Source organism: Varroa jacobsoni, unplaced genomic scaffold (assembly GCF_002532875.2).
Source record: "Varroa jacobsoni isolate VJ856 unplaced genomic scaffold, vjacob_1.0 scaffold_1142, whole genome shotgun sequence".
Lineage (NCBI taxonomy): Eukaryota > Metazoa > Arthropoda > Arachnida > Mesostigmata > Varroidae > Varroa > Varroa jacobsoni.
In genome coordinates this window covers 239,568-267,029 of record NW_019214044.1, presented here as the reverse complement: position 1 = coordinate 267,029, position 27,462 = coordinate 239,568, and the positions used below count along the sequence as shown (strand labels likewise).

The 27,462-nt window shown below is 41.3% G+C and overlaps 1 protein-coding gene across 6 annotated transcripts in view; it reads right to left on the bottom strand.

Moving 5' to 3' along the window:
- put (activin A receptor type 2 punt) overlaps positions 1-27,351 on the bottom strand; it is a 35,314-nt gene extending 7,963 nt beyond the window's left edge. For 5 of the 6 annotated variants that reach the window (XR_015313633.1, XR_015313635.1, XR_015313636.1 and 2 more), the window contains exons 1-5: positions 23,206-27,351; positions 2,272-3,113; positions 1,947-2,036; positions 1,398-1,557; positions 77-255 (exon numbers count right to left, since the gene is read on the bottom strand). Coding sequence is in view for 2 of the 6 variants with exons in the window: in XM_086971179.1 (XP_086827305.1) it covers positions 77-255; positions 1,398-1,557; positions 1,947-2,036; positions 2,272-3,113; positions 23,206-23,445 (1,511 nt within the window). In the remaining 4 variants the exon portion in view is untranslated. The remainder of the gene's footprint in view (positions 1-76; positions 256-1,397; positions 1,558-1,946; positions 2,037-2,271; positions 3,114-23,205) is intronic. The other variant, XM_022844986.2, reaches the window with a different exon arrangement.
- Between the last annotated feature and the right edge of the window lie 111 nt (positions 27,352-27,462).

Below are 27,462 nucleotides of genomic sequence, written 5' to 3'. Positions count from 1 at the left end.
CTCCGGAAGAAAACGGGTGAACGATTATGTCCACGTGATCCTACAATTACAGCGAAAAACACGCTCAAACTCGAACCTTTCATGAACGGTGCAAGCGTTTAAACGTGCGTCAGCGTCTGAGTCCCAACACTCTTCCAGCGTTGAAACGAACAACGCCAACCGGCTATCTTCACGCCACGAGTCGCGAATCGGTGGACGAACTTTTCGTGTGACGACGGTGTCCTGCATGTCCTCGAGAGACGGGTGCGGTCCCACCTTCAAATATAGTACGTACGAGCAAATGTGAGTTGAAATATATCGTGCATAATGTGTGTATAAACTTGTGATGTATAGTATATCGAAGAAGGCACACGATTCAATCGCACAATCGCAACTCTACCTCGTCTAATGAGGCTAGCTAAGCTACAATACTGACGCGCTTTCATCCGTATAATGGAAGTTTCTCGTACTCGAAGGTTCACTCGTAAATTTACGAAACTTAGAACAGAGAAAAATTGAGAACAATGTTAGTACTTAAAGACCCTGTTATTATCTCCGGACACGCCTGCGGTTCGTCTTCAGTCTTTCACTTAGCAGCCAGTGGTCATATAGCTACGAGGTTAAGGTCCTGCACTTCAACGCTTCCCTAGTAATAATGTCCAGACGTTTGAGATACGTTAGGTCGAAAGCATTCGCCAAACAAACAAAGCGTCTCCCACGAACCGTAAACTGTTGGAGAGCTCGTTTCAACAAACGATGAAAAAGCCAAAAAACTATCGTAAGAATACAATACAAATGTAATGAAAAACGAATCATATATAGGGACGAGAAATACACACACACACACACACATTGTGCACTGTTTTGTCTATCGTTGGCAGGATCTAAGCCTTGATCTTTTAATTATACGAGGTTGTATTTAAGTATATTCTTACATAAAAGAGTAACACAGAAAAAGGTAGTGTACGGAAGAATATCTTTATAACATTAATCTAGTTAATATTATGCAGATTGTTCTTCTAGAAGTTCAGTGAGAGTGATCATACCAATGTAATCTCGATAGTATATGATAGTCTTACCACAGAACCAATAAACGTTAAGACGATCTTCGACGCAACGATGTAATGAAAAGACGTAGTCGCGTTTATGGGTTATACTAGATAATTGTCTTATTCTCTAGATACACAAAATTCGCTCAACGGTAGATCTATCATTTTTATAAAAAAAAAAAAAAGGTTCATATATTGCATACCACGAAAAGTTGCTCAGATGTGTATTAGTAAAAGCATATATTATACAAAGAAAAAAAATATATAAAAGAGTGAAAATATAAAGTGAATGAGCGTAAGACAAGCGTGTCGCCATATTGTAACGTTTGCTTCAATGTTAGGTGTCTATAGATCCCGTTGTCTACCAACCTGATCTTCGAAGGGCAATCTATACTCTGGGAACGGGTCACAGTCGGAAGTTCTAGTGAGTATTTCCCACAGTGTCAAAGAGAGCGCGTAGATATCAATTCGCTGGAACGCTTCCTGGTCGAACGAGATTGCCCCCTCAAGTACCTCCGGGGACATGTATCTTATAATGGGAGCGCATTAATTACAAACAAGAACGAACACAAACGAATACTAGAAGCACACACAGAATGAAGTGTAACTACTCAACTTAAAGTCAATATTTTATATCAAACAACAACAACAACCAGACCGGTTGTACGTTTCCTTAAACTCTACCTAAATCGACAAGTTGGATGAGCCTGAGAGCCATCAAGAAGGCGTGTCTGTATGCATAAATACCTACAATAAATGCTATATCGTCAAAACCGTGGTCGCAGCCAAAAATAAGCGGGTCAATGTTTATAAACAAGATGAACCATGTTTTACAAGTTCATCCAAACTGCTATACAGTACCTCTTTGGCTACGTTGTTTAACTTTTCATTTGTGTGTGTGAACTACTAATAACTTACCGGCGAGTTCCCACCTGACCGTGGGTCTCTCCAATGCTCGTTCTCGGCTCGAAGATTATCGCCAGACCGAAGTCGGCAATACATGCCGTCCTAAAATACATAGCCGGAACATACAGTTATATCTGTTACTGTTTTATCACTATCATAATTACTAATGTTATTCATTCTGCGTATTTTCGACATACCGAGATCAATGTCAAAGCTCTAATTGTGCCTTTTAATATGAGCTCTTATTTTGTAAAATGTGGCTCTATGTGTACAACAAACGCTTCGAACGCTACGAGCATACGAGAAGAACCTGTTTTTTCAGTAGACATTTTCTAACCTGTTATCCTTTAAGATAATATTCCTTGATTTGATGTCACGGTGTGCCATCGCTGGCTTATAACAGTCATGTTTTGTCGGCGCCGCCTCTGTGTGCAGGTGCATGACGCCTTTGGCGATCGAATCAGCCAGATGCAACAGCTGGTCATACGTGACCGTGTTGAGATGCAGGAAATCGTGCAGACTGCCAAGTGGATGCCACGCCGTCAACAACCAGTATTCGGTGAGCCCTGTCTGCGCGTTAGTCTTCGGGCCCGTCCCAAGGAAGCTCAATACATTTAGGTGTTGCATTTGCGGTAGGCGGTACACTTCTTTTTCTCGCTCCCAGCTTTGTTTCTCATTTGGCGGGAACACCTTGACGGCAACATCTTTCCCATTGTGTTTACCTTTCCAGACTGATCCAAAACGACCCTGTGCCGCGGGCTCGACAAGTGTAACGCTATCCACATCCGATGAACTCTTCTCGAGCTGGTTGTCGTAGCCGAACTGATTAGACGCGTGACGCTTCCGATTCTGCCCGTACTTCCAGCGAATGATAACGCCAATGATGGCGAGAACGCCAATCAGCGGGATCACTGTGTACTTCCAGCTGTCCGTGAAGCTCGATTGTTCGTGCGGGAGCCAGTCGTCCGAGTCGACTGCAGGCTTATTCGCCGTAGGCGTTGGATCTGGTATAGGCAGTAGGGGAACGAAGTTTTGGTTGCACATGTAGTCGAGACAACAGCAGAAGACTAGGTCAGCATCACCGCCCCGCCGCTTATAGCAGGCGCTACTATTTTCGCTGATGGCGGCCTTCTCGATACACTCGTGCTCACCTCCGGTCCAACATCCTTGTAGAGACAACTGCACAGAACAGGGAACGAGATGAATAAGCCGCCAGATAGAAAGAAAAAATGACAATAATAATAATAATTGTTAGAAGGGGGCATAGCATACGAAACGAGATGGAATATGGATGTGATGGCAAGCGATGCTGTAACGGCGAATGCCCGCCCCCCTGCACTGTATTGTGGAGTCATTTACGTTTTACATGCTGTCATTTAGTGTGACTGACTCCTCTTTAAACCAATACGCTTTTGACGGGATAGGATCAGATCAATGGAATCATCGAAGAAAGACAAAACGTCGACAAAACAGAACTACTTTCGAGGTCAAATATTGATCTATAAATATAGGTGTTCTGTTCAGGTAAACAGGTAAACTTTAGGGAGCAAAAACGCTTTCACACACAAAACTCGTTTTATAAGGTAATAACATGTTATACATACAGGATAATTACGGATGTTTTTTGAGCAAGTTACAAATAAATGTAGAAACAAATTGTTGAGGAGCAAAATTTATCAACGATTGCGTTGAGAGTCTTTCGATGGGGCTAGATATGATTAAGAAATATTACTTTTTTTTTTTTTTTTTTTTTATTTAAAACTTCAGTGTATGATGACACTACTTCATTGATCGTTAAGAGTTCGTATTCAAAATATTTCTTGTTCTTATCGGGTTGAATAAAATGACTTTCTTATCACGCGTATTTTGATGTGTTGTATACGCATGCGACTCCTTAAAATACATAACTAAAGAGTTATATCGGCACCGAAGGCATCTTTTGAACTCATCTCCCCCTATGTGGTCGTCAGTCGACGCAGCTGCTAGTAATGTCGGTCCGGGCAAGGTCGTCCTTAATCAAGCCTTGGCATAATTGATCGTTTCCTTAAACTAGGAGAAATTTCGTGACTATTTTCCCTTTTTTTGTATTGTTTAAACGTGAATCTCCGCTGACCAGTTTATTCTCCTCGCGTGTTACTGTGAGCCACTGCTCTACTTCCGTGTACGGCTTGCCCGACGACCGTCTTTACATATAACAGTTTAACTATGTGGGTAATAATTCAACTACCTGAGAACAGGTTGGGTTCCGGTACTATGGGTGGTACTTTAGGAGAGGGAAGAAACAGAATTCCAAGGATAGTAGCTCCGTATCTGTCCTTTGCTTGTTCAGTCGCTCGTTGCTCTAGCTGGATTGGCCTACCCAACCTTAAAGAGGTCATCAAACAACTTACTGTTGATATCAAGTTACTAGCTGTACGAAGATCAGTGGTTCCAACTCCAGCTTCTTCTGCTGTTATTTGCGAAATAATTGCATCATATATGCAACTATGATATTGTGGGAACGTGACCTTCTGGAGTAATTCGCTTAGTTTGCCCTTGTCTTGTCGGCCGTCCGCCTGAACGACTCTGCCCTTTGACATCCAATGATTGCGTTTACACATCGCACACGGCCATTTACCATTGTTTCTTTTTCTAATAGCAACAGTAACGACGCACCCGTTCTTTTAGTCGACGGTTTGTTTTTCGATGGTAGATGTGTAAGGTCGCGCTGCTCCAAATAGTACAATTTTTATGCCAAAAAAAAAGGTTACTTAATTTTTTGTAAAAGAAACTGATTTTTGTTGCTGTTGCTTTTGACTGTGTGTTCTATGCGCTTCTAATAACTGCAAAAATCATAAAAATAGATGCCTCGGCGTAGGTTGCTTCTCAGTTTACTTAGGATCTTCAGATCTTTTTTTGTATCGTGCTTTTACGACATCATTATATATGATTTAATCGAAATCAGTGTAAAGTCTAAAGATAACATGCCGTACAAGTTGGTCTTATACCCGCTGCAAGAACTTTTGTTCCCAATATGTTCCATACTAGACACGCATGTATGGCAAATGGCAGCATGTGCTAGCCGAATAGTTACATGTAGAAATTTGGTTTATTAACTCGGAGCCTAAGATCAAGTTTTCTTCTACTAAAAACGCAAATCAAAATGTCCGACGCGTAATTGCTATATTTGTTAATGCCAGTTGACAATTGTTAATGTATTAATTTTTCATATTTGCGTTGTTTTGCCTAAAGTGCATGACGGGACGTTTATAAGTTGCAAGTTCTGGGTCAAGTGCCCATGTCTGTCTATAAAATTGAGCTAGCATAGTTTGCATTCTTCGATGGTCCCCTCCCGTAACAACGGTAAGTAGTACATCGCTAAGTTGTTAGTATACCCCATAGTTTGATATCGGGATCTCAACAGATGCGTGAATTCGTAGAGCATAATATTTCCCCTATCTTCAGAATGGACCACTAAGTTCTATCTTAGTCATTTCAACGTAGAATGGATTAGCATGTTATAGAGATTTTTTAGATATACGTAGTTTTACCACTATCGGGTGCATAAACTACCTTTGAGATTGTTGTACGTGTCGTCAGCACTAGCGGCCTCGACCGCCCCGCTCACAAACACGTCGCGAATGTTTATTTTTTATTTGACCGATCGTTTTTTGTTCGGTCGCGTTTTAATTATTTGTACTCGTAGTGCTGCGGCATCTTCTGTGCTACCTTAAAAATTCTAAGCCGACGTGCCTCTCTTTGCACGTGCGTAATGTTTGAGAGTCTCTTAAGGGACTGTGACCGGTTACGAGATCGCAGGCGAGTGGCCTTCAGCCGCTTCTTGTAAGCCTTCTTCTTTCGAGTTGAACTTTAAAGTCACTTCTATTTTAAGTAGTACTCCTGTCTTGAGACGCTCGAAGAGAGCAGTTCAGTCTTATGTTTAGCCATGGCATGTTGTCCTTCAGTACTCTGTTTTCGGTTCGCAGAATATTTAGAGAGGATTTTACAGTCAGACTTTTCCCAGCTTTCGAGAATCTGTCGCGCAGTGTCCACCACAGCTTCCTTTATCAGCATTTCATGCCTTTGCTTTGATGACGGTATTTGTGCCAGTTTACAAGTAGAGCATTAAACACTGTTGATCTTGTCATCATCGTCTGAGCTTTAAGCGGATGAGATGCAGCCCCTTGTAGTGCTTCGAGCACTTCGAACCATTGTTGTTCTACGATAGCACGTTTTTAAATAATATTTTCTTTTCATTCGGTTCGATGACATGTACTCCATAGTAAGGACAGGCAACTACATGGAAAATATTTTTCATTTCGGTACAGGGCATCCTTTGTCTGCATGCGTGTGCTAACGCTCGGAATATGGAATACTCTAAGCAGTAGTAACTTTCGATAATGAAAGGCTTTTTTCGCTAACTAGATCACTGAGTGAAGCTGACCAAGTCGTTGTAGCAACAAGAAACAACTGCTCAGTTGACATACATTTGACAACCGGGTCGCATGACGAACACTCTAGTATTGAACGAGGTATCATACAGAATAAGCGGCATTTTTACCTCTGCCAGAGCCTCAGATCTCACCGTGTGAATTTTGTAAGTACGGTGAATAAATGCGCTTCTGTGCAATAGCATCTAGCCTATCTCTCAGTTGACCCTCAGTTGATGTTCAATCAACGATTTGTGTAAGCGGATACATAAATCCACCAGCTCGGCTCTGTCCACTCATTGTAACACATGTTGCAGGGGCAATTAGATGCTACAAAGGGTAAACGAACGGTGCTTCACTGGGCTTACTTACACGTTGATTGAAGTCCATCCTATGCTACATAAATGCTACACAATTTGATTGAAAAAAAAAAGCTAACTCACAAGCATTAGACAAAAAATTCTTCTTATTTTCAACACGCGCGTGCTGAGCACCTACAATCCACAGCAAGCACCAATAAAGTCTAGCGTTTTTCACTCAGATTACGCAGCTATTCGAAAAAAAAAAATACAAAGCGCACTCAGCTTTCGTTAATCACAATAACGTCGTTATAATAATAATTATATAAATAATAATTTATTCAGAACGAGAATCCGACTATTGCCACTGAGTATGAAAGGCTTGTCCTGGGTGTTGGTCGCATTTCGTTCACAAGTCTACAACGCTCTGGATTCCTAGAAAAACATTTCTCCTGTAGGTACAACACTAACGTCGCGGAATGATGGTCACGTTGCTTCTCGAGGCAGCGTTTAAGCTCCTTTGTTAGGTAAAATGGGGAGCCATTTGATCAGAGTGGGTCCGGCTAAGTAAGGGATAATTTTTGGCCAGGGCCAGGCAAACTAGTGATACTTCACATTCAGTTTCTTTAGCTCCGAGTCTGACAGTCCTCCGTAAACCTACCGTCCCAGTAAGGCACTAGTGGTCAGACCTAAAGAATTAAAGGAAGACTCCACCCACAAAAGGGCACTCGTAAGGCCTCTTCGGAGAAGTCAGGTTGTAGAAGGCGCAATCCCTCATTAAATCACGCATGATATGAACGATACTGAAAGCCAAGAAAACGCTTAGACAGGCATCGTCAACCCAGCGGTATCTGCGGCTTTCTTGAGAGCGCAATAATTGTAGGCGGACGCTCAGAACATGCCGCCCTGACCGCCTCAGCCATATCCAGTTTACGGTTAAAAATCAGACACATGCTGTGTCATATAGCTTTTAGAAGGTGTAGAAGACAGTGGATTTAAGTGGCAGTCCTAAGTATAATAAGTGCTGTGGTGAAGACGACCTAAGGCCAGCCAGGGCTCACGCGTGTCTTTTCTCTAGCTAGACGTACATTTATTTTTTCTAAGTCGGAGGCAACTGACAATAAATGTATATAAATATATACAGACGAATCGGTGCTGTTGGTAAATTAAGCCAAAATACTACATCGATATCCTTATTTGCCTCTAAGTTTTCATCACCATGAAGCTTCAGGCTTTCCTTGGTTTTTCTGCTAGAAAAAAATGTTTTCTGTGGACGCGACGGTTAGCAGCAAAAAGAACCGCTGGTTGATCTAGAAAATGTTTCCGTTATGGTTGGGTAAAACCATAGTCTAAATTTCCTAAAAACTCTGGTTGACCCACAGCAGCTACCGTGAGGAATCGTGGACCACATGCTTTTTCGCCGAGTGATGCATCCGTTTGCATGAGCAGATGGCTGTCTATGTATATATATATATATATATATATATATGTTTTGGTCTTTGTAACGGTGCAGCGGTAACGTGTTCGCGTGCAGAAATAAAAAACTGGGTATACCCACGCGGTTTTTTCCGTAATCAAAAGGGCCGCCAACCATTCGAAGCAATGCTTAATGCAGCCGGTATCATACATGCAACTGGATATATATATACATATATATGTTCCATAACATAAACTAAAAGCCGTCTTGTCGGCTATACCTGAATTCGCTTAATTGTCATTTATAACACGTGCCTTGCCGAAGGCTGTTTAGCTAAGCTCAACATGATAACGTCGACGCGCTCACCGTAGCTATTGCCGAGAGATTGAAGGTTTACACATGAAAGCGTTTTATAAAGCGTTTGTTTCAAAAAAAAAAACGTCGCATTTTAAAAGAGAAACAAAAGGGAGAAACATCAATGGCGTCAGATTCCATCACCAGAACAGCATAGAATAGCTGTTTTGTGGAAGATTAACGCACAATAGACGTCTTTTTCAGTAAATAAACGACCAGTTATGCATAGCGTTGCCTGCTTCAAAGCACATATTGTTTAAGTCCAAGAAATCTAATTTCAGCTACACGAAATATTTCAAATACGCATATCTTTTATAGAAAGCAACATCAATCTTCAGTTAAAAAATACAAAATAGTTGTTGTAATAAAGGGCCCGGGTAATTCAAAGGCTCAAATTGTACTTCGTCTGAGGTGGGAACTTTGTCGTGTCCCACATATTTAAATTAAACGACAACATTGCTAATATAAAGACCTATATGCCGAATTGTTTGTGTGAGACCCAAAGACAAGAGCTATCATTCTCATCTCGGCAAGAGAGGCTATTCGATACAACCATGAAAAAAAATATCTCGTACAAAAACCCATCGGATACAATCTGTTCACAGCGACTATTTATACTAGTCTTCGCAATAGCGTTGTAGGTAACGAATTTGCGTCGTAAACTTACGGCCACCAGCTAGTCTAGGTTCAGATTCGGGCGTAAATATACGTGTAGTACCAAACGGGAAAAAAATACGCTTGTCAATGGGAAGTTAATGAATTGGGCCTGAACTGGTATATTTTAGCTAATTGATTATTACTAGCTAGTTAGTATTAAATAGAAATAGAAAGAGTAATTGACTGAGGAAATATGTTTTCTTCTTTAATTTTCTCTTAAATTCCAATCATACGAGCGGTTCGCATCGCCATTTTGATCTCAACGTTTGAATCAAGTACCAATTATTATTCCATCAACATTTTTGAGATAAGTCGCATTTCTGTACTACGAGCAGCGTACGTAATCGAAATACCGTCTACGTATTTAGCTTCAGATTAGCTAACCCGCCGCAACAAAATGAAGCTCTGATTTTAGTTGAAAAAGCGTCTGCGTCAAGCGTTGTTTAAACCAGTACTCTCATATGAATTCTGCTTGCAATACTTGATGGGACAATTGAAGTGCATCGAGAACTTATCGTGCACACGTACGCGCATACACTATTGGTGACGTCATTAATCTTATCGCTATCTATTTGTTTTTACCTAGACCTAAGATGAGTTTGCTTTTTCGAGAGTCGTGGACGACGACTAATATGGCTATAAATACATGCTGAGAAACTCCAAGGTTCAAGCAAGCCTTCAATCGGTATCTGTTGCTACCGTACACGATTGTCAAATGAAAACGCTACAAATCATTATTTTCTCATATGTGGAGTGTAAGTGCTGACAGGTACTTTAAAAAGGATAGATATTCTATGATTATTTTAGATCTGCTGTCGTCAGTTCTAGGGCTATCAGTCCAGACAGGCTTACCTGGCAGATAAACCGGTATATCTGTTTATAAGGCGCAAATACATATCGAGAAAACGCAGTATTTTATATGAGTGTTTGTACTGAGAAAAGCAAAGAATATAAACATAATAGAAATAACAATATCATGTGAATAAGCGACTCCAAAGTTTCTCTCCTTATTATTATTAGCAAGTCAACCGTAAAAAAGTGGGTCAACCGTACGCTTATCCAGTCCGCCGTAGCTGTTTCCGTAAAATGATTGTATGCTCTATTTCAGCGAAAACTATTGTGGACGGGAACCTTGTTTTACTTCGTCCCTTTCTCGTCTTAAACGTTTTTATCGACCAACTTACATAAAACATATACCAACCATATTGGACAAGTGACAGTGCTACGACGATCACGGCCGCGTCTTGTAAGCATAGATAGAAACATTTATAGAAATGTTTCTCTCTCTCATATATGTTACTGCTTCCTTTTGCCACCTTCGGCGTGGCTGCATGAATATATGCCAGGTGATTTATTCTTCTTCTTCTTTTTCTAAATCACTTTTCTCCCACTTCTAAATCAAATTCTCCCAAAAGGCAGGTTTTGGCTAGAGTTTTAGTTGTTACTAGTGGCACTAGAGTGCGCTGCTACCTAGCAGTTACCTAACAATGGCTGCGCTTAAAATGTTCTGCTAAATAATCTCGTTCATCGCCGCAGTCAGTAGAAATATTGACAGTAGCCACTAGCGACTGCCAGCTGAAAGCAGACAAATCTGGTTGGCGGCCAAGCCATTGTAGAAAGCGTGGCGTGGCGTAGCCAAGCCCCATTGACCACGCACAGACAATTATTATACTATTTTTTTTTTACTCGACAGTATATAGCACCCAAGCGTTTCTTCGAAATTTCATACGTTTAGTCCGATCTTTCTTGCTCCATTCTTGTTGCATTTACCAAACGATATGCAAAAAGTAAATTTGCAGAGTTTCGAAGCTGTCTGGAGCAACGACCAACAACAGTATCAGCTTTCAGTTCTTAGATAGTATTAGATAGCATATATGGTCGTGTTCCAGTGTTCCCGCTGTATCTTTCGATTTGCGCTCGGCACCGTTTCTAACTTGAATAATTACGATTGCGATCGCTATTATTTATAATATGTTCACAGTTAATCAATCCCAAAAATTGTGGGGCTTAATGGCCAGCGCGACATACACAGTCAAAATTATAGAAAAAGAAACGGCACCGTTCATTCCACTGTCTCGTACGATGCTACGAATATTGGCCGCGGGTACAGGGCATGATGCATGGGCTTATTTATATGGCCGGTTTGTGGGTTATGAAAATCTGGTGGTGACGCGGTGCGCGCCATTACAAATGAATGGCGCGGACCGCGTCATGGTGGACACAAAAAAATTAAATGAATACTGGATGCTAATACACATCCAATTGCATTTCCTACTTTTCCCCTTGTTCCTCACTTGCATGTGTCATATATATACACACGGGGCTTGTTCATGTTGATTTTGTTAGGAAACAGGACGAACTGGAGTTTATTGCAGGGTCCATTCGATATTAAATCAGCTTTCGCAGCAGAAAACTATTTGTCTACGCGAGACTGGCTATAAAACGTCATCCGTGTTTGACCAAATTCGCTGATTTTTGGTCGAAGAAGTGACCGTAATGGCAGTGAAGCTTTACCTACGGGAACTATGATACCGGAAAATCATAACCGTGAATTAGGCAGAGTTGCAGGTCTTGTACAAAAGACACACAAGAAACGATAAAGGAAACAAAATCAATTAATTAGCCAACGTGAGCATGCAATTAGTATGACCAGTTCCAATGAAAATGTCCTGTTCCTCTAGAATTGCCACGGCCCGAACGAGGTGCGGTGAGGCACCGTTGCTGAGCAGAGCTACGCTTATTAATTCCAATACAGCATATATTAGAACACGCAATATATATATCGAACAAATTATTGTTGCAACAAGTATCACGGTAGATATGATTAGGGTCAAACTTGAAAATGAAAAATGTTGATTGAAGGACAGACGTGCTTCGCATTAGACACAAATTGCACAGTACTGTATCATAGAGTTTCTTTCCAGAATTGACGTGGATGACGTGTCACGCCAGCAATTACGCTCATGTCATATGTAGAAAATAAGGATATAGTAAAAATAACTAAATTCAGTCATAAATAGTCAGTTAACCAAAACCGATGGTGGACCGTACGTAGGTATGATAGCGTTGCCGAAGCAGCAAGAAACGCCTGCTGTACGGTGGGTCACATAAAGAAGGAATACTTGACAGTGTGACGCATGTGGTAGGAGCTTTAGGTAGCATCAGGTGAGACCTGAGCAAATGGGAAAGAGAGAACCTGCCTTTGTTGAAGGGAGGTGGTAGCTTAGGGTATCTTAGAGCTTTCTCGATTCAACTAGCATTCAATGCTGTTGCACACCGCAAAAATAGATTGTGAGGTCATCCATTGAGTAAGTTAAATACTCTGTACGCAGTGGCTTAAACAGGAAAGCGTCTTGTTGAAAGAAAGAAAGAGATCAAGGGTTGCTGGTTCGAGTCCCGCCAGTGACGCATACTAAATAATCCGTGCAAACGGGAAAAGTTGTTTGTGGTCCTAGACGAGTTAATGTATAGAGTAAGAAGGTAAATGAGACAGCTTTCTGCAGACGATGAGTAAGCTTGACAGGTTCGAGGCCCCTATACTTCGCAAGAAAAATATTCGTAGATACGACACACTTCCGTATGGGAACAGTTAAGCGTCTATTTGTGTTATCTGCACTCAGAAATATGTGGGGGATTATGGAAATACCCCGACCTTAAAACACATACTTAATGTGGAAACGGAATTAGCAGCTGACTAGCGTAGTAGCAACAGTACTTAACATTGTAATGTCATTCTGTACAAGGTTTTTGGGATAAATTGGGGCAAAATTTACATCGTTATCGAAAAGTCGCATCTAACTGAAATGGATGTGCAAAAAAATGTACGTGTATGATCATTCTGCACGCGTTAACAGGAACATACGTGTACCTACTGCAATAGCCATTGCTTTGGTCACAGATAAAAAAAATCCTGTTGTAGCTTCTTGAATAACTTTTTAAAAGCAATCGTCGGTGAAACCATATTGATATCCGCAGACTCGTTGGGCCCTCGCTCAGACACGTCGGACACGTAAATAACTCAGCGGATACTAATTCGTTTAGGCTGTTCGTAGGTTAAAAAAAATCCCGGATAATCAAAATATTAAAAAAAAAAATATACATATGCTCAAAAAGATAAAAAAACGAAACTTACCTAACAACCTTATTAACAATGCATACGATTTTCAGTAAAAACGACTATTTTTTTTTTTTCTCGAAAACAGCTGCTTAGATGTCGAAAATCGTCTAAATTCCTTCTTGCGTTGTTTTAATAGATTTTTTTAATGCTTTTTAGTCTAATATCTACCTTATATCTTCCATTTGGCCTCACTTAGATCTTCGCAATTCTTTGAAAGCCGCACGAAATCGGCAACAAGATAGATGCTCGATTATGAACGATCAAAACACGTTACAGCTTTGATGAAAGTTCGTCAAGCGCAAAAGTGTTTGATACTTTAAACACATTTTTTCTGATATCGCCCTTCGCGTACGAGAGATGAGTATCCTACAAGAAATGCTTTGTTTATAATTAACTAATATTGGCGTAGAAAAATATCTTATGTGGATACCATGTGTCTCGTTGTTCTACATTGCGAACGTGCAGATACACAAAAGGAGTACGCAGCGGTAGCCCGCCGCAATTCTTAGCCTTGGATTGTAAAACTTTATAGACAATGCCTAATAAAATGTTAATTCATATCAAAGCGTAAAACGTAATGGCACCTTATCGAACGAACGACAAAACAAACGCAAACGTATACAATCGCAAGCATACACAGGCGCGTCATAACGCACCTAGTTGCACGCAGTAGAAACTGGATGAATTCAACCTATAAGATTACAATTTTGATTAGACTGCTGGATAAAGTCGATAAATAAATGGCTTGCATCTCTCAGTAACGAGTTCTGCCTAATGAGTAAAATAAACTAAAAACATCATTCCTACCCTTTCAGAGAGCTCTTCATAAATCGTTCGCGCTCTATAGTTAAGGCAAGCAATAAATGACTAGTCGATTCGACCCTCTATTTCTGTGTTTGAGACACGTTCTTCACTTCTTCAAAGCGTACCGACTTAATTGAAGATATCTTTACGAGACTCCTTCGTGAAGGGTACGACAGTCACCCCCGCTCCGTATCAGTCAACCAAGCGCCGATATAAAAACTGTTGAATGTCATATATGTGACGATGCGTGAAAACGCCAGGGAAAACCGTACGCGGGTAACTAATATCGAAACCGACAATTTAGAGTGTTGAATACGTAAGGGAAGAAGAATTGGATGAATGCATAAAAGTCAACCGACCCTAAGGAGTTACATCGCCAAAGGGTTTTTCAAGGACAATCGAATAGTTGATGGACCAATGAGTCGGAGTTCACGCATCGGCAATAGCTTACGTTGACCTGTAGTAATAGAGGTCGTAAACGGAGGCGGCGGCGGCGGCGGCGGCGGCGGCAACCAAAGCCAAGGACAATTTACAAGAAAACAATTACCGGCGAAAAATGGACAGAACGGCAAATGTCAAGCTCATTTGCCGTTAGTAAAAAGCGTTACAGAGACGACGTGCTTTAGTCTCTAACTGAAAAAGATTAAAGAATCGCTGCTTCAAGTCTCGCTAACGACACCCAAGGTCGTCCGTCTTGTGTGTTGAATGATGAACATCCTTTTCTTTGAAAAGAAAGGCTTTATTCTGTGCTTGAATGAAGTAAGCTCTTTTTAGTAACTTCCCGTAAAATGATTCTGCACTTATACGTTAGTATATCTCATCCTTTCCTCTGACCCGTTACGGGCCTTCTGATAAGTACAATAACCTGCAGTTAACCTTTGACATCGAGTGACGCCGTACAGATTTTGTTAATAAAACCCAGCATTTTACGTTGCCCAGCGCCCACTCTGATGCAACCAACGAATGCTCACATTTGATCTACGCTCGAAAGCGCTGGCAGCTTTCCAGTTAAGACTTAGTTCCAAATTGATTTGCAAGACAAAACCCTCTACTCTTTTCGGTTAGCAATGGAAGTAATGAATACACTAACTGCAAAGTGCTTCACGAAATATGTTGCCCTTATTACAGCCAGATTTAATTACCCCTCAGCTAGAAATGCAATCCCGCCAGAACGTTTTTACCGACCAAACCTCTTAATCCCCCTCCCGTCCTTTCTCAGATCAGCGCTACCCAGTTCACTAAAATGTGAGGAATTCCTAAAATAAAATACGAAGATTCTACTCCGTTAGAGTAATTACATTTGGCATCCATTATTTGACTTACCAATTGAACCTTCAACTTAGTTATGCTTTTCCTTATCATTTTAGACCTTCGTTCAAAAAAAAATAATTGTATCCCTTATCAGCTGCCTGTACAGCCTTTTTCCCTCCTAGACTTTTTGAGAAGCGCACTGCTTTGCAATTACTATCTTAGTTAAACAGCTTCCGGAACAACTAACTATTCTCACTAATACGGGGATGACCTGAAAGATCAGATCATTCAACAGAGACAAAATGGTGGTCCATACTTGACAATATGATGTGTCTCATGGTGAGTGGTAATGCGGCAGTCGGTATACCTCTTGACTGGCTGATGGTTTTGCGGTGATTCTTGAATAAGTCAATTTAAAAAAAGGTTGACTTCATTGAATTGCTTAGTGTCCGATACCTCCTTATAAACAGAGTCGGTCAGGACACCTTATTGGGCTCAATTTTTTGTCAAATATATATTGGTCACCCTTTCCAGGCTAGGCACGTCTTTTTTGTTATTACCATTCAAGTACTCAACGATGACATAGGTATTCTTGTAGAAATAAACGTTTTACTACTGAAGAATAAAAGCCTTGAAAGCTATAGGTCACTTAGCTAATCTTTACATATCTCTAAAATGGTAGAAATACTATTTAGTATTTTTCAGTTCAGCCCTAAGTAACAGTCGATTAGAGCCAAATCTCTTGACTTGACGGTCATCTTACTCGACTTTGTGCTGCATTATAAACTATTTTGCGACTGTCTTATTACCCCAAGTATCTAGCAATTATCAACTTATTATATAATTCGAGGTACGTTAGTGCCATGACACTGACCGCACACAGCCCGATGATCAAAATTCTACATCTAAAAATGCTCTTTCAAGTTTTACGTCTATTACTCTCGTCAAGCAAACCCTCTATCTGCAGCTCCGTAAACTATCACCTTGTTAAATAATCGTAGGTATTTTAGTTCTTCTTACTGATTCTTTCTAATCTTGGAAATCTGGCTGGAACTTAGAATCTGCTTGACACTTAAGCAATCTTTATTTGCTAAGTATTTGCGTGACGTAATACTCTATTGGATGTAATAGATTTCATTTGGTGCGCAGCGGCGCGTTCCCAAAGATCGGAACAACTTGCGTGTATGATGTGACTTTTTGATATGTAACAAGTTTATAAACTAAAGAAGAAAATTAGCTTAAATAGGAAAATATAACCTTTCACTAGAAAAGTAAGACACACGTGTATCTATCCTTCAGTCAACCGCAGTCGCTGTGTAGGTATGAAGTGCGCTAGCAGGACGCATTCAGCCAAATATACTTGCTGTCCTAGCACGAACTTCGCGTGAAGAGATTTGGGATTATAATTTGCATGCAGGAAGAGTGCATGACGATGATCAGTCTAGCTAGCTTGCGGTATTCATCGTCAGCTTGTTAAAAATCGCCGAATCCCTGTCAGGGAGTGACGTCGCCGTCACTGGGTGCTTATTATTCATAAATATAAATATAATTTAATCGCCCATCGTAACTCTACTGTGAACGCGTGGCTTCGAGGAACTAGAAAATCTAGACTAGAATAAGTAACTGATATTTTTACACCAAGCAAAAAATAACGACTAAACCGATGCTTTTTTGTTTACGAGCCATATTTTTTTATAATAACACACTCCTAACAACGTTTTTTTGGCATTTTCGTCATTTCATTTTTTTTACACACTAACAAGCACACTGCTTATATCTAGATAGATGTTGATCTTTTAATAAGCAGCGCAATGAAAAATTGTAAATCTCATTTCGAATCAAAGAATCGACCCTCGTTCGCCTTGAGTTTCACAGCGGGAAATGCTGGCCAGCCGCGCTGAACGAAGAAATTTCACAATGGACCTTTGGCCAACGTACTCATAGTTAGTGGATTTATGGATTTCATTACAAAATTCACAGCAGTCGGGGGCACGCATTACCCCGGCTGGCCTAACTTTAATACTACTACAAGCCTGAGCTTTTTGGACGCAGCCCAGTTGTCCCTCCATGTTAAATTCGCCAACGTTAACAAACTTCGTTAGCGTTTTCCTCCAAATGTTGTGACGTAATTTTTACGTGCCACGAGTGACTCACTCACACACAAGCACACTAGTACATGCGTGTGCGTTAACTGTCGTACTGGCAAAACTAATTCAGTGTCCAATTTATGGAACTGTTATGTCATCGACAAATGGGTATATGGGTACTTCCGGAGACACACAACGCAGTGTATGTAGGTATATTATCGAAATAGGGGTTCGAAGGATGGCTGTCGAGAATAGGTATTCATTAGTGATATTGTTTGACCTGAAGTGAAAAAAGTTGTGTTAGGGACAAATCTTATAACGCGACAAGTAAGGACCCTTAAAGCTCTGTTGAGATTAGGAGACTTTTCATTTTAGTCTAAAGCATATATAGCCGAACAATGCTTCAAGTTTTGTCAAGTTATGTAAAATACTGACCAATGTATATGATTTGTATTTGAATATTGAACATACTATGTCATTATTGACAAAAAATGTTTTTACGTTTTTTTTTTTTCATATTGATCTAATAAATTGCAGTGTACTTTGCAGATCCATTATTAGATGATAGATGACAGAAAATCCATGTCAATTCAACAAGTTAGTTCTCTGCCAAATCATAAACAATTTCTTCTTCCCTACACATGCATATACGTATGCTTAGGTTGCAGCAGCAAACAACCCGACGGTTCGAAGAAGCTCTCAAACCCCCACGACACTTTTTGGACACCTATAAAGCCGAACACATGTTGGAAATGAATCTGTAATCAGCAGTTGTGTCCATGCTAACACAAAGCTCAACCTCCATCAAAAAATTCCCCCAAAGAAACAACAATTGCTACCCATCTTCGCAGTGATAACCCGTTATCAAATAGCCGCCATATGATTGATTTGACCCAACTTTTTTTGCTGAGAAATGACGAGCGAGTAACAATATAGTAGCAAGCAGACAAGAGAGAAACTGAAGGCAAGCACTGGGAGACAAGATCATCGATCCCTTTGCTTTCACGGAAAAAAATTTGCCTTGACCGCCAACAGGTCGATTTCTATCTTACGCTGACCTTTTATTAAACAAGGCGTAAACGGCGTTTTTATGGAGCATCGCGAAAATCATCTCAGAAAGAACTCTTAGCGAAGCAAGCGTCACTGGGTCAGGTGGGCCAGCCCAAATAGGGAATGACTCTTGGTGCTGGTGGTGGACGATGATCGATAAAATTCGTGTGGCAGCCCCCGCACATGGCCTTTGCATGCTTGATATCTGGCGCAGATGTCTATACGGCTACTTCTAATGTTACCCGTCCCTTCTCAAAACTGCGCCGACACAAAAACACTTCTCCCCGTGGGCTTACTATATGTCGAGCTAACAAACAACAATCATAATAGTTACGTATGAAATCGCAGATCTGCATTGCGTGAACATCATTATATAGTAAGATAAAATGCCTGAACGCAGCACGTGTTCTTGTATATAGTTAGTAATAGAGGATGCAGAACAATAAATTCGTCTGACATTATTAGTATTTCGTTAGGTAAGATGTATGAAAAAAAAAGCATGAAACGTCGGTGCGCGGCAAGGACGAGTAGAATAGGCGTAGTGTCCCATTTAATGATCCTATTTTGGTTCCGATCCAGTAAAGATTCACTCGTTCCGACGCTCATGATTCACTACTGCCGGATTATCGCAGCATACAAAAACATTTGGCAGACGTCCATCCAATCTAATAAACGTCGGATGCCGCGAGGGTCGGTATAGAAATAAAACAAGGAACCCCAGTGAAGCGAAAGCGATTTGAAAACAGGCAAAGCCAGTGTCGAATTAATTCATTCATTGACATCCATAGTGAAAACGCAACCACACTAGATCACCTTAATTCAAAGGACTGGTTCAGTTTGTAGGCTACAAAATAAACAGCAAATCAATCACCGGTCGCGAAACATATCACCGCTTAATCTCGCAGCAGTCTTCGCGGATCTTACAACCAAGCTTCCTCTGAATCTCAAAGGGATATTTTATATCTGTACATTCCATTTTGTCGCCCAGATATATATTTCAAGGCCGTAATGATTTCTGATATTTTAAACGCGAACGAGATAACATGCGAAATATTAAACGTTTTTACCTCGGATATTCCGATCATTCCCGTCTCGTGACAAATTGAATAGGTACGGCCTAATTAGAGAACGGCAGCTGCGAATGCCACCAGTCTTAACCAACGTGAAGCCTTGAAGAAATCAGCTTTTTAAAAACAGTACAATAGCAGTAGATGCTACTGCTATATAGCTGTCTAACTAGACGCGAGTGGCAATCCCTTATTTTTTTGCTGCCTCTTGCGTTGTTGTTGCTGCCAGTACACCAACTTTATTCACGCAACACAGTAACGTAATCTAATAATGGTATCAACTGCCAATCGCTCGGAAGCGACAGGGATAACTGTTGTGTTGTCTTTTGCTCTAATTATTGCATAATAATAATAATAATAAACAACCAAAATACAAGAATTGTTAGGTACAACCACAATGCTACATGTCTACTACTACTACTACTACCGGTTTTCGCGTCACAAACAAAGCCTACAAGATAACTAGTCCGATTCGCCCAAAGCCATGGAATCTATCGTTTCGAGAGCCGCTCATTGTGGTTTTATATGGCAGTCGCATTAGCGCGGCTTCTTCGTTTCGTCAGCAGTCGAGGTCTATTTGCTAGCCCGTGCAGTCCGAGACACCGGGGCGATTAACCGCAATATTCCTATATAGTCAGAAAGAATGGAGCACTCGAATTGAAAAAAGCTCGCGGGCTGTTTGTGGTAACGGGCATGCGTTTATCCGCTACTCCTGGCATAAGACAAAAGCCAATTCTTTCTAAAACACCAACAAGGTCGCCATGGTGCATCGTTTCGCGCGTTCAAGCAATGATCCATTATCCAAGGTTTCATTACTAAACGAACCCGAACCTCGATTAAAAACTTTCTTTTTGCCCCAAATCTTGCATGCAACTTCGAAAAAATCCGACCAATATTTTCATAAGGCGCATTGGAAGGTCCTCAATAGAATTCAAATTTAAACTTATCGAAATTGTCTCAGAAGCAATTCTTACAAACATCGAGATTTCTGCTATGAAAATTTGCAGCCACTTCAGTGAATATTATACCAAGTGCCAATTGAATAGTTCAGGTAAGCCTTTTAGTTGGTTAGTCCTGCTGAAACTTTTTGTACTTTTCAGATTTTTCGACTTTTTTGGCCATTTAGAGCCTTTGCATTTTTGGGCCTACTACTGTCAGCTCAAAATTGAGTTTCGTTACGAGATTTTTTGTGCGTAGGTTGTTTGAGCTACATTTTGACGATTTTACACCTACCAATGTAGCTTGATGCACAATTTCAATTAAATTAAGTTATTAAAAAAGGAATATGTTGAAGCTGCAATCGGAAATAGTGGTCATATTGAACAAAGAGCACCGTCAGGCCTAATACTGCTAGCAAGTGTGGGATATTTTGTTGAAACAGGACTTGTTTTTTTAGGACGGTCCTTGAAATGTTCAATTTAGAGAAACTATTCTGTAACACACACATATATATATATGTGTGTGCAGACACTTACGCAGTTGCGGATCAGTTTCAACTGACTGTCCAGCTTACGGGCATCACGAACCGATAATCTACTTATGCTATTCGTATTGTTGAGGAACGCATTTTTTCTTTCACGTCATTCTTGATAACTGTATTTCATATGTGTCTCTGTGCGCTTTTACGTCTGCAAGCTCAAAATACTCGTTTGCAGATGATTGGCCAACGTGGGATAAAAAAAGAAAGGTGAATCCATCAACCGTTGCCGTATCACTTCTGGCAGTTACTATAACGGTGGGGGTCGGTCGCGTGGTATCAGTGGTCTACCAGTACTCTTATACGTCTAGTGTCGCTGTTGCTTAGTTAGAAGAAGCGAATGCCGTTGCTTTTGCTAGTCCTGCTACTTCTACCACCACGATAGTACCAGAATTATCTATGGATAGAACGCAGCGCGCTAATCACTATAAGGGTAATTATAGTCCGTGTGCGCGTCGTGCGGGGCAGGGTAACAGCTTCGCTGGACAAGATTTTGACAGGACCGTAACACTTTTGCTAGACCATCCGATTTTGTTATTCTAGTATTCGACAAAAAACGAGTGTGTAACTGTAAATAATATGAGGACGCTTGGAAATTGTTGAATTCAAATAGATTGCGTGCAGTTTATAGGTACGAAATGGGATATTTCTATTACATTGATACACCGATCTTAACAAGTGTGGTTTTTACCGGGCTTTCTTGCTTATATCAGCATTAGATTAAACTTTGAAAGTTTACATACAGTGAAGATTTTAATGAACCTGTTGGCACGTTTATTTTTACGCTTTTTTTTTTTGTTACGTGAAAAACAAATGATCTACATTAAACTTCATTTTGGTATTGCATATCTTAATTGGATTGAAAAAACCCATTTAGAAGGGGATTTTACAATATTCCATTCCATATAGTTCCATTTTAGTTCCGGTCAAGTTTCTGCTTATTTTTTTTTTCGATGTTTGCTCAACATTCGACGAGTCGCTTTGGTCACCCACTAAAACTTTGCATGGATGAAACTTCAATGCAGTGCGTGTAGAACAACGTTTCATAGAAATGAGAAAGTCTTTTTGGCAGTTATTGGCCCGGTTTTAGAATTATAATATATTTACAAATGTTTATAATATTAGTCATGTGCACTGTTTAGCGCTACTTTGCGTTTGCGCGCTGTTGATTTTTTGCAATTTCTATAAGTTGGATGGACTGATCTTTGATAGAACTCAGCAGCTTTTATGCTAAGATAAATATACCTGTATATAATACGCAAATGTAAAATATTGCTTCGTAGCTCGGATGGCACTAGCGACAGGTCAGGGTGAGGCCATGTAGCGTCGTTGGAAAGGACAGAGCTGCATATTATTAGCTAAAAAAAAAGTTCTGTCCTATTTTACGTGTTCAACTCCGCCAGGAGCGGATTCAAGATACGAATAACCCTGAAGCAGACGAGGATTCCAAACGTAGACACCAGTCTGTTTAATTCCCACATGACGAAAGCTTATTAAAGGAACACGTCCTGCCAAGTTAAGTTTAGCACGATCTATCGAGTAGGCAACGTTGTGACTGTACTCTGGCTTTTCAAAATGAGATGAAACCTATCGTTATTCTAGGTATTCTGAAGTCTGCTTAGGTCCGTAGTTAGTGACGCTCATTTTACTTAAATTGGCAAATTTAGACAAAAATCACAACTGCATACGCAAGGTACTCAAATCTGCAAAATTCCGCCGTTGGTGCATCACTGCCTGTAGTTTTGCTGAAGTGTATGTTTTTGCCTCGATGTTGCATACGTAAAATCTATAGGTTATATTTGGCTACAAGCGGCGGCATTGTGTGTTAAATGGACCACGGTTTTAAAATGTCTTGGAAACACAATCTATTATTCGGCATTACTCCTAAATATAACCTAACTGGAATAGAATAAAAAACACTTTAGGCTCTTTAGGTGCATATAACGACAGGGTGCATCTTGAAAAGCCAAAACATAGAGCCCTCATAGAGCCTATAAATGTCAGGTTTAAGGTTCTGAGCTCTAACACCACAACGACAAAGGACACATTCGTTCAATTGAAGCAATCAAAATAATTGAGGAGTAGAAGCTTCACTTATTAATAGTCGCCGTTAAAATGACCTGTTTTTTTTTAAACGAGTCGAAAGACTGTCAGTCTAAAGAAAAGTCACGACACGAAGTAAACGACAACTATTACTACTACTACTACTACTATATGTCAAAAATAAAATATACAATATTTATCATAGTATTAAAGACACTCGTATATTGTACAGATACAACCTCTAGTTCTCCAGAGACGGTATTGTTTTTGAACAACACATAACAGAACGATGCCTTGTTGTCATTGTGGCCGAACGGATCTCCTTTGCAATCTTCGCTTTGGTTCTGTGTGGCCGGTACCGTCCCATTGCTATAGGCGCACCGAAAGATGGCCTTGTCACCGACACTGGCATGAAGAAGCACTACAGCAAGAACGATCCTCATAATAGTCACCATAGATAACCGTGTAGGCTGCATCATGCTAACAAAACTGTATCGTAGCCGTCCCGGGTCCTCTTACTGTTCAATACAAGGATAAATTCAGTCTCACTTCCTCACTCTGGCTCGCTCTTCGGAGCTTCTTCAATTGAAAACAATTTGTAGAAATATCCCGCCGATCGTTATTCCTCTGATCTAACTCTGCCCTCCACGTTCACTTGTGCTGTCTTTATAAGACACAATAATTACGGGTAAGACGGTCGTTCGCCCGTACGCCCAACACTACTCTGTAGTAATTAAACGATTGCCGAACGATTTGTTCCCTTCGACAGCAGTTACTTGGTTATTAGATGTTTTCCGTTTTTTTCTTCTTGTTCCAGCTTTCTCACATCTATCAATTCATGTCGTTGCGTTATTGATAATGATGCGGAAACAGACAAATTTTCTAATACCTGTGTTGATTTTCTGGCCGAACGCTCGGGGAATCGAGCAAAGCAAATCGATTTTTCTTGAGGAAGCGGTTCTTTTTTTATGTAGGTAGGCCCGTGCACACACTATGCTTTTAACTGATGTGATTGATTAATTTTGACGACGGCCAAACTTGAGCTTGAAGTTTATCGACGAAGACTGCAATGCGCGTGATGTCACTGAGTACCTCGGACGGACTCAGAATTAAAGCGTGGACGCAAATGATTAATGGCTATTGGAGTGAGCGACGAGTAAGGGTTAATTTCAACAGCTGCTAGTTGCAAACTCTCGAGCTGCAAAGCCACGATATGATATGGACGTCTAAGGGGTTCGTTTCAATAACTGTCAACAGTTTGATAGGCTAACGAACGGCCCTAAGCTAAACCAACGGAACCTATAAACAGTTATTTTTTGGTTGTTGAAGTTACCACAAATGCTGCTGTAGTCACTCCTGAACATCGACCTCTTGTCACATAGCCAGTTTAGCGTATGAAACTAAGGCCTTTTTCACAAAACAACAAACTCTTTGCCTTGTTCCGAATTACTCTGAGGCAGGCGCCTCAGGTGAGGATCGTTTAGGCGTTCATATACGCTACAACGAAAATAGGTCGAATTCGATTTGTAACAGGTTATAGTTACTGTTATGCCCAGTTCGCCACGAAGTTACACAAAAGATTAGATTAACACAGTTAATGATAGATCTGTTGATGGCACAAAGTCGATATTGTTGTTCCCGATATTGTTGCTATCGTCGCAGTCGCAGTTTTTGCTGTTAATGCTGATGTTGTCACCCACATGACTGTTATTTTCGTCGTTTATCTGCTCGCCCACGGCTGACTCGACACCCGTTTGTCTTCGCTATTATCGTCCTCTGCGCCCTTGTATCTTGACGTTTTACTCTCGTCTCCCATCCACGCACGCTCGATCTCCTCCCACCCTATCCCTGACGACTTTTCTTCAGCAGAACGTTCCACTTTCGAGTTGCTGGCAAGAGTTTTACGGAGGCTGCAGCTGTAGCACTGCACCGACAACGACGACGAAAACAATAGTAATAACACGTGACTCTGACGAGAAGTTAAGGCAGTTAACGCGAGCGCTATGGGCTCAACTACCGGACGGACATACAGATGATCGACGGAAGCATCAAACTAAGCCAACGGAGACTGGCTATTTGCTTGCCTGCTTGTTTGGCCTCATTGTATGCTCAACGTGTGGGTAAAGGCAGCAGCAGTAGCGGCTAGCTTAACAGCAGAGGTCTGTCTCGGGGCGATACACAGCCTTGCTGCTGTCGAGGTAGGCAAGAAACAGGCTCAGCAGCTACAGCATCAAACGGTAGTTCCTACTACGTAGGGTAGAATAACACAACAGCTGCAACAAAGGCCGTTGCAGAAGCAACGGTAGCAACAGGAATAAGTACAGTAACGTTAGACCTGGCGGGAGACGTACGTCGACATCGGCATAGCCGCAGTTGTAGTACTTGCCAACGACTGCGATAGTAGTTAGGTAACTACGTCGGCAAACCGGTGGCGCCGACTGCACGGGCAGGAGCAGTGAGGCTGGTAGTGGTATTAATTGTTGTAGCCGCGTTTGACCCTATTCACGTTGGCGCAGTAGAGTCGAAATGGTAACAGCGGTAGAATGGTTGATGGTAACAGCAGCAACCAGAAGAGGGGTACAGACGCTGCTCGACGAACTACTATTAGGGTAACTACGGCCAACCAACAAATTAAGTCAGGCAATCTGGCGATCAGCGCCGTTCTAATGGCTAGCAATAGTAATGCCCCTGTTGTGGATCGCAATGCTTGCGCCGACGCAGTCTTCAACTATGTTATTATGGATGCTATGATCGTTATTGCTATTGCTGTCGTTGTTGATGCTGCTGACAGAAACGGTGATGATGATGGTGATGATGATGATAATAATAGTGATGATTTCATCTTCACTCAAAATAACAACAACGGGGACACCCAGACAAACCGCATGATGGGCAAATCGCTTAGGCTGCTCTTATGAAGCACAGACGACCCGGCAGAAACCACTGCTAGAGATTGACTGTTCGCTGTATCGGTGTGAACCGATACTGAATACAGCTGATACGGATAGTAGCAAAAATGGTAACGGTGTCGGCAGGAAAAACGTGACGAAACAGCTGACTTGTTGATCAGCGGAGTTCTATACGCTATTGAAACGCAACCGGCTGATTGGCATCATTCGTTCTCTCATCTTTTTTGCCTTCTTATTATTATAATAATTATTATTTAATACTATGTCTTATCCCTGTTAATGTATCTCCATGCGATAGCGGAAAGAGCATACATTAGACGTAGCAAAAACGTCTCTGAATACGTTCTGTTTGTTGACGCCAAAGACGATTCTGTGCTAATGATAGTCGCTTTGAAGATGCTGGTTACCGATGATAACTAAGGTTTGCCAGGAGTTGATTTTCGCAAAACGCACTGTCCCGCAGCTATATTTGCTGTCAGCACAACGTCCTGACTGTGCTCGACAGTTGTTGCATGAGAAATATCCAGGACTCATGTGCCGTCCAACTGAAGTGTAAACACAGACAGACAAAGTAGCACACAAAGGAGCACCGAAAATAAACCTTCAAGAAACCTTTATAGCAATTAAATAGGTTTCAGTTAGAAACGCAATTATATACTATTGATGTTGAGATTGTCATTGATTCTACTATACTGCCTAGTTAAGCTGAGAACTTGTGCTTCAGCGCAGCGCCATTGTAAAGCTTCACAAACAACAATTGGGACTCTAATCCGTTGTGACGATCAACCGTCCGAAGATTGTTTGGCGCTGGATTCCGTGCTATTCGTCTCCGTTCGGGCACTGCTGCAGTAGTAGTTTCTACTGCTGGTCGGCTTTACCGAGTACATTCACACAGGCAAACTCTGAGAACCTGTCAACAAAGCGAGATCGTATTTGTTCCTAGGTTACCGTCAATGATAGCTGTTCAGGTATGCGAGCGCCACTCCGAAATTAATCAGTAGCGGAGGCTGTAATATAGACCTGTAATAAACGCCATACAAGGACTCTTTCGTGGCTTGTTTTCGTTTTATTAGCCGACCTATATTCTGCCTAGACCCAGCAGCATGACCAACGTGTGTCAGACCCAATGAAGACTACCGATAGTACTCTATGCTGTACGGGTCGCTGGTCAATTCTTTGCACTAATTCGACTGCCAGCCTTATAGGCTGCCTGCTGGCTATACAGAGCCTGCCGCCTGCATTGAGCCACAATTGAAACCGAGTCCTTACCGTCGGCCACCACTCGCCATTTTCCTGGTAACACGATTAATGAAGGGACAGATCCGCTAATCCCTGTTGTCGCCGTTAGTTAACACGTTCATCATCTTCAATCACTAATAAATGATGTAGACCCGCCGTCTGCATAAACAAGTTGTCTCACTACATCTCATGGCAGCAGCAGCAGCAGCAGCAGCAGCGGCGGCAGCAGCATAGCACCACGACATATCAGGCAACTTTCGTTCATGTCGCTGTTTGACCACTCACGAATGAACGAATTGCGTAGCGTAGGTCAAAACACCCGGATCAGAGCGGGCGCTTGAACCGGCA